Raw genomic sequence first — 13,171 nt, forward strand, 5'->3', positions numbered from 1 at the left:
CTCTGTATCCTATCCCTACCCTCCAGCATATCTACCACTCCTCCAAGTTTAGTGTCATCTGCAAACTTGCTGAGAGTGCAATCCACGCCATCCTCCAGATCATTAATGAAGATATTGAACAAAAACAGCCCCAGGACTGACCCCTGGGGCACTCCACTTTATATACTTGGGATGGAGTGTATCCAGTTGTCCAATTCTGGCTTTTCCTACTGTCCTAACTGCATAGAAGTAGTGGCATACATTCCTCTCTGTCCTTTTTCTCCTCTCCTCTCTATCCCTTCCCTGGATGGCCTGGCCTGATGTTGTAGTCCTGGGTGCAGAGAGAGGCTGGAGGGGAAGCATAACAAAGCAGGTTTCCTAGACACACATACCTCCTTCCACTTACATTAACAACATGCTCTCACTGCTCCCTCACTCACACAAACCCCTTCCCTAGGTAAACATATTCAGGCTTGAATTAAAGTCAGTTTTATTAAACATTTATTGATCCTGAGATACCTGGAGGAGCTGTGGGGAAACTTGTTAGGCAAAGAGAATCAAAAGCACCTCAGATATAGAAATCAGGGTTCAGCCCCACCATATAGAATAAGAGTACCGAGCACTCTTCTGCCTTCAAAGCACTATACAAACCCTAACTCATTAATCATCATGGCACCCCTGTGAGCTAGGTGACTATTATCCCCAATTTACAGGTAGGGAGACTGATGTACAAAAGTTAAGTCACTCGTCCAAGGCCACAGAGTGAATCAGCATCAGAGCCAAGATTAGAATGCAGAAGTTCCTGGCTCCCAGGCCCAAGCTCAGACTACTAGGTCATGCCTGTCTCTTCTGGAGGTAGATGTTGGATGGCACTGCCATCATTCAGAGAGAACAGCTGGAAGGCATGAAGGGAGGTGCAACCTCGTCACAGTGCATGATGGAAGGATAGAATCCCCTACAGTTTCACTAAAAGATACTTGGATACGAAGAAGTCGTCTCTGCCAGTTGACCCCTACGGCAGAAGTAAAGAGTATTTTCCTCATGTGTTTATATTAACCAGCCAGGCAGTAAAGATCACCGCTTCTTACCCAGGGCAGTTTTCTGTCAACATGCTGTACTGCAGAGGTTTCATGACATGGTGCCCAAGGACAGGTAAAAATCTAATGAGAGTTGGGTGGCAAACTCTCAGGACAGCAGAGCCCTTTTCATGGTAAGGCAGTCTCAGATACCCAGTTGCTTCCTGCTTCTATCTGAAAGCTCTCCGATCCCAGTCATGTTCTCAGACCTGCCTGTGGAGCTTCCATGTATTCCAAAGGCAAGTGCACACCCCTACTGGAGAACAAAGCTTAGTGTTCTGCTTTTCAGTCAGAGTGCACAGAATTTTTCAAGACCACAAGCAGAATTTTCAATAGCAAAGATCCCATAAGAAATTTTAATTTAAGACAGTCCTGCTGGAGCAGGGGTGGGCAAACTTTTTGGGCCAAGGGCTGCCCTTGCCGCACCTCCAGGTACCTCTCCCAAAGCTCCCATTGGCCGCAGTTCCCCGTTCCCGGACAATGGGAGCTGCGGGGGCCGGTGCCTGGAGGTAACGCTCGGTGCCCTCTGCCCCCCACACGGGGGCCAAAGGGATGTGGTGCTGGCTGCTTCTGAGAGCGGCACGGGGCCCACAGTGCAACAGGGGGCAATCCCATGGGCCGGATCCAAAGCCCTGAGGGGCTGGATCCGGACCGCAGGCCGTAGTTTGCCCACTCCTGCATTAGAGAGTTCTAGAAAAGATGTTTTCCTGGTAGGTTAAAGAACCTCTGGAGGTCTTTACACTCTCTTAGGCAGTTTCCAAGGTTAAAGCATTGCATGCTCGAACACACAAATGCATTGCTTCAGTCTCCTAAGCACTTTTACCTCCACTGGGGTCACAGAGGGTGACTTGGGTGTCAATTTCATACACAGCACACATCATGCCAGGAAACCTCTGCTAGCGTTAGTTGTACTCACTCTCTGCCTGATGTCACTGTTGACAAGTCTTCCACCTGTATCTCAGGGTTGGTGTAGCCAAGGTTTCCTGCATAAAAATCCACTTCCTGAAAAGAACAAGAATAAACATTAATAAAACTATATGGGCACCTGATGAAGGACACACATCAGCAGGGTTAAGGAGCGGGTTTTTCCCCTTAATCACAAGTCGGAAGGAAGGCTTTCTGCTCAGCCAGCCAGCAAATGAGACATATCAGTGGGGTCTATTGTTTAATAAGACCCCACTATATGAAATACCGACCAGATCAATCAACTGAGACTAGATCTGCAGTTCAATCAGAATGGAGAAATGAACACCAACCTCAGTTTCTTTGGACCTTAAAAAAAGTCCCTCAGAAAAATTTTCACCAGACCCAAACAGCTGGATTAAAGAAAAAGTTATTCAAATATTAAATACAAAAATCTCTGTTAAATCAACATTGATGTTTCAAAGAGAAGTGTGCAAAGGCCAGGAACTGCAACAGTGAAAGTTAATGCTACTCCTTTGGACAAATGTTTTTGTAGATGTACATATATCCAAGATAATATATGATCTGGAATTTACATTTTACATTATGGTGTCAATATACAAGAGGGTTGAGTTAATAAATCTTTTAAATCCCAATAACTGGATTAAGGGGATGGCCCCCCAACCTACCCACCATCCCAATAAATAAATAAATAAACGTCACTATGCAATGGAGATGGCCAGAATACAAAAGCACCAAGATTGGTAGGTAGCCATCAGAGAAGACAGGCTTGGTTCTGGAAAGCCAGGGCTGAGACACCTCAGTTCAGTTCACTTTTTCCAACTCATTTGAAACTTGAACTACCACCAAGCCAGTCTTCTCCAAAACTGATTTAGCTTGTAGGTTTCATGGAGGCTTTAAAGAAAAGCTTAATGAAAATCACTACAGTCGATTTAAAGTTATGATGGCAAGATTGTTAAAAGTGATAGTGACTTTGGGTGCCCATTGTGACATACCAAGATGCAATTCAGACCAGCCAGGGGCTATGTCACCGCTGCCCTGCAACCTTGGGTGCCTTACAATGCCTTGCTGCAGTAGGTCCAACCGGGGCCGCTTACAAACAGCCTTCCAACATACGTCACACCCTGAGCGTCTGTGTGAAACTGCAACTTCCCAGCCACACTACACTCTGGCTCTCTCCAGCCTTGGTTACTTCTCCAGAGCAACCCCAACACTGCCCGATTATCCCCCAGAAATGAATATCTTGCACTGCCCAGCCCTCTCCGGACAGTCCAAATATATTAAGACTATTATTTCTTTACACAAATCATATACACCAGCTTATTACTTTTAAATAGAGATACCCAGACACTTTAATTTAAATACACTGGATTGGGTAAAACAATAAAGAAAGTTTATTAACTATAAAGAGAGAGATTCTAAGTGAGTACAAGCAATGAGGCATAAGAGTCAGAAATGGTTAAAAGAAAAATAAAAGATAAAACGCTTTTTACTGCCTAACTTAACAAACTACATTAGATTTAAAGCAAAGTTCCTCATCACATGCTTCCAATAGCCATACTGACCAAACCTCTAAGCAGGATCCCTACCCCAAAGTTCAACGGCTGCTTCTTTTGTCTTTTCAGATGCAAAGAGTGAAACGGATAGGGAGGGAGAGAAGTGTCATGGGCTGTTTGCCTCTCCTTTTATAAGTGTCTGTCCCCCTCTTGAAAAGCATTTTCAGTTGAGACCCAGAAGACAAAGAGTCCGTGTGGAAGGATGTTCCCTCCTGAGTTTTTTCACCGATGTATGGTCATATGAGGGTTTCTTTTTGTTTCCTCCATTCCCCTTTATGCTTGATGATTCTGTTTACTGCTTAAATGCAAATTAAGGCAAGTCCACATTCCCTTGTTTAGGATAGACCTGTTTGCCAACTTCTGCCTGGGCTGGGCTGTGGGATTTGGAACATGTGCTAATAACACCATACAAGAGGAATCTTATAACTTCACATACAATGTTGCTACCTATATTTCACCATGACAATACTGACCAGCAAGTTATGGGTTTTAAATGATACCTCACAAGGCATAAAGGTACAAAGATTATTACACTAGTGTGTAAGGTGTGAATACGGGGGTGCATTCTGTCACACCCACTTTGGGAAATTTTGAAGGGGCTTGCTCTTCAGAAAATTCTGAGCACCCAGCCTCTGAAAATCAGTCTCAAGTCAGGCACCCAAAACAGTAGGCACTGAAAATCTTGGTCTGAATGTCTTAAGTCCTGGTACCATCTTACCTTCTGATTAAAGGAAAGCAAAACAGAATACTTCAGAGCTGCCAAAACTTTTCAAAAATGCTCATCTTAAATTTTAAATGTTCATACCTCTAGAACTATTGAACCGTTTTTTAAATATCAAGACAAGTTTGAAAATAATTGGCTTAGTAGATTTTAAATATATGAACTTCTTCAAGTCAACAAACCACTTTGGGAGCGTGCAATTACCTAGCTGTTCACATTGTATGAGCAGGCTATATATGTCAAATGAGGCAACAGGGAGGCCACAGTAAGAGACAATCTCACACCAAGGCAGGAGAGATTTAGATCTTTTCAGAGAAAACCACCTTGTGGCTGAAAAGAGCTGCTCTTGGAGAGATCCAAGCAAGACTGGCCATTACAGGGCACAGCTATTGGGAGTGATTAGGGCTCAGTGTATACAAAGAAGGGGTTTCTCAATGCTGAGTTCAACCCTACAATCTGCTATCCAGTTATTGCTCAGTAACAAAGTGCGACATCTTCTCCCTTAACAGAGTTGGGTGAGAAATGTGTTAGTGACAAAGCTCTCCAGTTTTCCTCTCATGTTGATCTGTATAATCTTTCATCACTAGGGAAAGTATTCTGTTGTCCTACAGACAAAGAAGCTACCCATTAAGACAAGAGGAACACTGATCATCTGTTGCATCACACATTCTTGGAAAACATTCTCTGCTATGTCCACAGAATGCAAACACATGAGTGAACAACAACGCAGGCCTGGCAACACCAGTAAGGTTAACAAAGGACACATCTCAGGAATTTTCGGAGCAACACTCTCCTAGAGGAAAAAAAGCTTTCTAAAACCCACTTCATTCATTCTAGTCTGTAAGTCACATATAACCATAAAGGTCACATGACACCTGAACAGAGTAAGGCAGGGGCGGCCAACCTGTGGCTCCGGAGCCACATGCAGCTCTTCAGAAGTTAATATGCAGCTCCTTGTATAGGCATTGATTCTGGGGCTGGAGCTACAGGCACCAACTTTCCCATGTGCCAGAGGGTTCTCATTGCTCAACCTATGGCTCCGCCACAGGCCCATCCCCTACTCCACTCCTTCCTGCCCCCTACCCTGAACCTGCAATGCCCTCGCTCCTCCCCACCAGAGCCTCCTTAATCATACAAAACAGCTGATCAGGAGATGTGGGGAGGGAGGGAAGGCACTGATCGGTGGGCCTGCCAGTGGGTGGGAGGTGCTGGGAGCAGGGTGGGGAAGCTGATATGGAGCTGATGACGTATTACTGTGGCTCTTTGGCAGTGTATACTGTTAAATTCTGGCTCCTTCTCAGGCTCAGGGTGGCCACCCCTGGAGTAAGGCATAAGGGCTGACCAGCAAAAACAAATGGAGGCAGACCTGACAGCTAGTAAATGGGATGAACTCTCACAAGAGGAATACTGCACAACACAGCCATAAACCCCTCTTTGGCTCAGAGCATCACGTAATAGGACACAGTTCTTTAGTCTCCTCCATCTAGGAGGGCAGAAGAATCTGCCTTAGATTATCCAAAACCCCCTCCCAGCAACATAGTGGTCAGAAAACTTAGCCTCCACCTCTGCAGCAACATAAAATAAATATTACCGCCATGACTGTGTAGTGCTTCAAATTAACCAGATATCCCAAACCTACCATACATGAATAATGCCAGGGTACTCTTTTCACAGCTTCCACAGCCTTCGCTGCACATTCCAAGGTCAAGGCCATGCCTACACTACAAACTTTTGTCATCGCAAGTTACACTGGCATAAAGCCACCGCACATAGTATATTGTTTGTGTGCATACCTACTTGACTCCTTGCACTGGTGCTGTGCGTACTCACCAGGAGTGCTTGTGTCAATGTAGTGCGGTACACCATGGGTAGATATCCCAGCATGTAACCCACCACCATCCAGGAAAGTTTTGGCAATGAATTGCACAGGGTGACAGGGAGCAAGGGATCAGCTTACCAGCATGCAACTGTCTCTATTCCATAGTCCGCTATATCCCACAATTTTCACACCAGTTTTCAAAATTCCATGAACTCATGCAGCCCCCCTTGGTACCACCATCTCTGACAGAAGCACGGGGCATGTACAGCTCTGCACTATTGTCATAAGCACTGCAAGCACAGGACGCACAATCCTCTGGAATTTGCAGAACCACAAGAATAACCAAATCAGCGGGGGAACAGGACGATTCCTTGGAGGACAGACTGCTGTGTGACACAGCGAGACTCAATTAAAGGTTGATGGTGGTGCTCACGGAGCAGCTGCAGATGGTGGAGCGCTGCTTCTGGGCCCAAGAAATGAGCACGGACTGTTGGAGTTGCACTGTAATGCAGGCTTGGGATCATGAGCAGAACTTTTGGATATGCAAGGCCGCATTCCTGGATCTGTGTGCCAAGCCTTCCCCAGCCCTCCAGCACAGAAACAGCAGAATTTCACAGCTGCCCTGACAGTAGAGAAGCAAGTGGTGATTGAACTGTGGAAACTTGCAACGTCAGATTGCTACCAGTCAGTGGGAAATCATTTTAGAATTGGAAAATCCACTGCAGAGACCGGTATCATGCAAGTGTGCAGTGTCATTAATTGCCTTCTGCTATGCAGGACTGGGACTCTCAGTAACATGCAGGCCATAGTGGATGGTTTTGCAGCAATGGGATCTTTGAGCTATGGTGGCGCAAAAGACAGCACACATATCCCTATTCTGGCATCAGAAGACCTTGCCACAGAGTACATCAACAGAAAGGGCTACTTTTTTATGGTTGTGCAACCACTGGTGGATCACCAGGGATGCTTCACCGATATCAGTGTCGGCTGCTCAGGGAAGATGCACGACACTCACATCTTTAAAAACACAGGGCTGTTCATAAAGCTGCAAGCAGGGACTTTCTTTCCCAACGAGCAGATTGCCGCTGGCAACGTTGAAATGCCAATAGTGATCCTTGCCAACCAAGTTTACCCCTTGCTCCCCCAGCTCACCACTCACCTTCACAGCATCAAGCAACGCTTTAACTACCACCTCACCAGATGCAGAATGACAGTTTAATGTGCCTTTGGTTGCTTGAAGGGACTCTGGCACTGTTAACTCACAAGATTTGACCTCAGTGACAAAAATATCCCAGTGGGTACAGATGCCTGCTATGTCCTGCATAATATCTGTGAGGCAAAGGGGGGGAAGCTGCAGCTGGGGTGGAGGGTGGGCAGGCATATAGCAGCTGCCTGCTGAATTTGAACAGCCAGACACAAAGGCTATTAGAAGAGCTCAACAGAGCTATACGGCACAGGAAGGCTTTGAATAAACACTTGAACAGTGAGCCGCAGTGGTGTATAGTTCTCTATCTAAGCCTGCTGTTTTGGGGCCTGTTAGGGATGGTGTGGTCCTTGGTGGACATGTATGAATATAACATTGTCCATGCAGCTATTAATTTGGCAGCGCTTGCTGTACATTTATGATTATTACACTGTGTTTGTCACTGATCCTATGAGTTGTGTCACACTACACAGTAACCAGAAGGGAGGTGCTTTCAGAACTGCTAGACATTTTACAGCGTATGTTGTGAACTAATAAAGATGAATTCTTTTCCAAATAATATAACTTTATCGAGTAACAAAATCAGTGCAAAGAAAAATCTGTGCAATTTAAAAGCAAATACATTAAAAACTTAATAATTTAATAGACCAGAAGTTAACAATGGGAAAGAACATTCATGTCCATTTTAGCTACACATAAAGCTACCATGTCTTTCACAGGTCAGCCTATGTGAAGCTGTGGTTGTCCTTAATGTCCTCCTGCATGGAGAGGCAGAGATAGGGCTGAGGCCCCTGATGCCATGTGGAAGTTGAGTGGTAGGGCAGAGAGGTGCAGCAGTGGAGTTCTCCATGGACTGCAAATGGAGGTGAGCCTGGGATTGTTGAACCTGTAGGTTCCACAAGAGTCTGCAGCAGCTGTGTTTCCTGGTGGAGAAGGCCCATTATGTCCTGGTGCATCTTCCTCTCCTTTTCCTGATGAGACACCTGGGCCTTTCTCCGCTCCACTCTTTCCTTCTCCAGGCTCTCTGCAATGTTCATCCTCCAGGCTCTGTGCTCATGGTCTGAAGCAGCACTGACTTGCAGGATCTCATTGAACATGTCATTCTGAGTCCCTATCTTTCTCCTCCTTATTTGGTTCATATATTCTATTGGTGTGGAGGGGAACCTCTCCAGGCCACAACAGCTGCAGATAAAACACAAAAAGGTACAATTGTCACTACAGTCAAAACAGAAAATGAAAGTTAATATTCAGAACTCCCTTCCCTTGGCTCCCCTAAAGTTTTAAGCAAGACATGCTTATTGACACTTCTGCTTCAGAGCACTTGTCTGCAGTGCCACTCACAGCACCAGCCACAATGACTACGGCCCTCCAGGTGTGAGGGAAATGAGAAGGGAATTGCTAGGTTGCATGAAACTATAAGTATAGGGCAATGACACTGAATACTGGCACCATTTTCCACACGTGGTGGTGACTTTAGCTGATACCTCACGCCTGAGGGTAACAAATACACAGAGAGCACACCTGCTACTGGCATCCCAAAGCTACCCAGGCCCTTATGCTGCTAGTCTGTGTGCTGCAATTGTGCCTGCTGTAATGGGAAATAAATGTACAGACTTACCAGAGGGTCATTCTCCTGCATTGGGCTGGCTTGTGCTCATCTGCTGGGACTGACTAGACTGCAGTGGAGTCTCAAACAGGTCCTGGCTCATGGCACAGCTGGACTCCCAGGTCACAACTCCTATCCTCCTCTTCCTCCTCCTCATCTTCAGGGCCCTGTGGCATGGACTCCTTGGAAGTATCCACGGTGGTGTGCAGGGTGGCAGTGGTGTCTCTGCCAGGTACGGCATGCAGCTCCTTGTAAAAGCATCAGGTCTGCGGCTTGGCATTGGATCAACTCTCCGTCTCCCTGGCCTTGTGATATGCCTGCCACAATTCCTTTGCTTTCACACTGTACTGCTGCTGATTCCTGTCACACCCCTTGCAATCTGCTCCTAGATGTTGATGTTTCTATGGCTGGTCTGTAGCTGTGTCTGCACAGCCTCTTCTCCCCACAGACCCCAGTGATCCAATATCTCCTATCTACTCCAAGTCAGAGCCTGAATGGAGTGTGTAGCCATCATGGTCAGCTGCACACAAGAAAGGTGAGCTGTTAGGTGTGTTTGCCAAGCTGAGCAATCAGGATAAAGTGTTTCAAAAATCCGCAGGGCTTTAAAGGGGCAGGGGGCCTTCTGGTCTCTGTGACCCCTGGACAGTGGAGCTCACAATTATGCCTAAAGCAGTCAGTGTCTGGCATTGTGGGAAAGCTGCTGGAAAACGTTAGGGTTGACACAGGTAACACAGTGTTTACATTCGTGCTGCACCAACATCAATACATCAGCCATGGCTCAGTGCTGCTTGGGGAGGTGGTGGTGTGTGGCAGGTCGCACTTAAAAAGCTGCAACAGCACAGCTGCACTGCTGTCGCGCATCAGAGAAGATGCCACCTATGCCAACAGGAGGGCTTCTCTCATTGGTGGAGGTACTCCACCTCCTCGTGAGGAGGTAGCTATGTTGACGAGAGAAGCCCTCCTGTTGACATAGCGCTGTCTGCAACCAGGGGTTAGCTCAGCATAGCTCTATGCTCAGCGTGTGGTGTTTTTAATTTCCTAGTGTCTCCTCCCTCTTCCTTTCAGTTTAGCTAATCTCCTCACAAAGCTACCCTCTTCCCCCCAGATATCATGGCACTAGCCTGATATATGCCATGCTTCACGCTGTGTGCACTGCTTGTGTCTAATATCCCTTTCCACTCATCCCTTGTCTCGTCTATTTAGATTCTTTGAGGTAGAATCTGTCTCTTCTTACACTGTTTATACAGTGTGTAGCACAAATGGGGCTCAGATTTCAGTTATGGCCTCGAGACACAACCAAATAATAAATAAGAACATATGCAATGTGAAGTTAAACGTTCCAACGTCTGGAAGTGTGCGCCGGAAGCGACAATTGTAGCTTTACCTTGTGTTCAAATGCATTAAAATGCCATCTTTATTTACATTACCGTATACTATTTTTCATGTCTCCAGATGAATTAAGGATGGAGAGAAGTCAAATAATTATTTCTTACAGAACATCAAAGCAGTTCTAGTAACAGGTAATTTAGCTGTACGGGACTAGGTAAGAGACACAAGGAATTGCCTTCCTGCAGAAGAAAAGACGAGAAATCTCCCAATTTATAACATAACCCAAAAGGATTTGTAAAATATGGAGACATGTTTTAGTAACAGAGTATAACACACCAGTGCACATGTTTTGATAAGATCCCTGAAACTCACCTTTGACTCTGGTGTTAAATTTAAGACTATGGGGAATCACTGGCTACTCTCCAAACATGATTTACACTCTTTCTTTCCTAGATGGAACAACTTGCTACGTGGTATTCCCAAAATGATGCTTTCTCTGTGCTAGTCCAGTCCTGGAGCCTTGTATACCTCTGTCAATGGACTTCAAGTATAAACTGCTACTCCTGTTTGGAGCCCCACACAACTCTACCAAAGTACCTCAAAAATCCTGCCTTCAGCACCTGCCTAACATCCTGAGCAGAGATTCTGGATGAATCTGGATTTCCCACTGAAATGCACCAAAACATTCCGCAGCAAACAAAAGGTTTTTTTGAAAAAGAAAGGCTGAAAGCACAATCAATACCTGAGTGGGCCTCACCGGGGGAGGACAAGACTCCAGCTGTTTGTTGACCTCTTTCATCTCTTGTCGGGGTCGCTGCTGCACAATGTACTCATAGGTGGTCAATTTGTTCCACACTGGGATGAAACAAATAGACATTTCAGCATGTGGAACTCTGTCTGCTTTCTCATTAGGAGCATTAGAATTACTAGGCTGCTTAGTTAAGTGTGGATGCACACACAGCAAAGTCTACTTTCCCTTTGAATGGCAGAAGGAGCTGGTAAAAATACTACAATCATTCTGAAAATTGTACTTCATTTGCACAAAGAAAGACTTTTTAAATCCTCCTGACCCAGCCAAATCTAAACCAACTTTCACTGTGACACTGAAAGGCAGCAACTTTCAGATAGGGAATATTCCTTGCTATACTTCAGCTGTTGCTAGAGCTTGCCATAAACAGGCCACAAGAATAATTTTTTTAATATTTGGGAAATTGTATTTCCCCTGACCCAGTCTTCAAAATATCTTCGACGTCTATATACAAATGCAAGAAGTATGGGGAACAAGCAGGATGAATGGAAATCATGGTATATGAAGAAAATTATGACTTAATAGGCATTACAGAGACTTGGTGGGACAACTCCCATGATTGGAATATCAGCATTGAGGGATACAGCTTGTTCTGAAAAGACAGATACGGGGGTAAAAGAAGGAGGTGTTGCATTGTATGTCAAGAATGTATACACTTCCAAGAGGAAGTGAGCAACAGACCTGCTGGAAGGCTCTGGGTGAGGATAAAAAGGGAAAAGAATAGTACTAATGTTATGGTGGGGGTCTAGTATAGACCACCAAATCAGAAAGAGGAAGTGGATGAGTCATTCTACAGCAGGTAACAATATTTTAGCTAACATACTTCAGCTAGTTTTAATGGGGGATTTTAACTTCCCTGATATCTGTTGGAAGACTGTTACAGTAAAACATGATATGTCCAGCAAATTCTTAGCATGTGTAGAGGACAATTTTCTGATCCAGCAAACTGAGGAAACAGCTACTGGGGGTCATCCATTTTGAATCTGGTTTTGACCAGAAAGGAGGAATTAGTTGCGAATGTGAAGGTGGTTGGGAACTTGGGAGGAAGTGACCATGATCTGATAGAATTCAAGATCCTATGGAAAGCAGGACATGAGAACAGCAAAACAAGGACACTGGACTTCAGAAAGGCAGATTTCAACCAACTCAGAGAAATAGCAGGCAAGGTTCCATGGAAAGCCCAGTTAGGAAGAAAAGGAGTCAAAGGATGCTAGCAGTTCCGAAAAGATGTAATACAAGAGGCTCAACATCAAGCTATTCTGATGCAGAGGAAAGATCAGATGAGCCACAGGAGGCCAATGCTACCTAAAAACCAAAAAGGATACATACAGGGAATGGAAGGAGGGGCATGTCACCAAGGAAGTATACATGGGAATAGTGAGAGTATGCAGGGACAAAACCAGGAAAGCCAAGGCAAAGAATGAGTTACAGCTGGCAAGGAATGTTAGCGACAACAAGAAGTTCTTCAAATATGTTAGACAAAAAAGAAAGATTAAGGACAGTGTGAATCTGCTGCTCACTGGAGAAGATGAGCTGGTAATGGAAAATGCTAGAAAAACAGAGCTGCTCAATGCCTACTTCGCTTGAGTCTTCTCACAAAAAACAACATGTGATTGGATGACTAGCAAAGTCATCACAGACAATACAGGGAAAGGGATGCCAAATGGGATAAGCAAAGACTATATCAGAGATCTTCTGACCAATTTGAACGAATTCAAGTCAGTGGGGCCTGATGCTATTCATCTACAGAGGGCAGGACAAGAGGCAATGGGTTAAAACTACAGCACAGCACATTTAGATTAAATCTCAGGAAAAAAATCCTAACTGGAAGAACAGTAGGACAATGGCACAGACTTCCTAGGGAGGTTGCGGAAGGTCCTTCACTGGAGGTTTTCAAAAGGCAGCTGGAGCCAGCTGTCTTGGATGGTTTTGAGACAACAAATTCTGCATCTCGGCAGGGGATTAGACTAAATGACGCTTGTGGTCCCTTCTAACCCCATGAATCTATGATTCCATGAGCCTAATCCCAATAAATCAGCACCACCTTGTGGAAACTGTGCACAATACAGTAACCACATAGCCTGCATTAGATCTGCACTTAACTAAATAGATTCTAGCCATAGGGAACTTTTTCTGATACAGCCACATC

At 45.1% G+C, this 13,171-nt stretch overlaps 1 protein-coding gene across 5 annotated transcripts in view; it reads right to left on the minus strand.

Annotated features, from left to right (window-relative positions):
* Positions 1-13,171, minus strand: part of ZDHHC1 (zDHHC palmitoyltransferase 1) — a 95,381-nt gene that overhangs the window by 42,428 nt on the left and 39,782 nt on the right. For all 5 annotated transcript variants that reach the window (XM_075073771.1, XM_075073774.1, XM_075073773.1 and 2 more), the window contains 2 exons: positions 10,957-11,069; positions 1,972-2,057 (listed from right to left, as the gene is read on the minus strand). In XM_075073771.1, the coding sequence (XP_074929872.1) occupies positions 1,972-2,057; positions 10,957-11,069 (199 nt within the window). The remainder of the gene's footprint in view (positions 1-1,971; positions 2,058-10,956; positions 11,070-13,171) is intronic.

The sequence above is a fragment of the Chelonoidis abingdonii genome, chromosome 19 (assembly GCF_003597395.2).
Source record: "Chelonoidis abingdonii isolate Lonesome George chromosome 19, CheloAbing_2.0, whole genome shotgun sequence".
In the NCBI taxonomy this organism is placed as follows: Eukaryota; Metazoa; Chordata; order Testudines; family Testudinidae; genus Chelonoidis; species Chelonoidis abingdonii.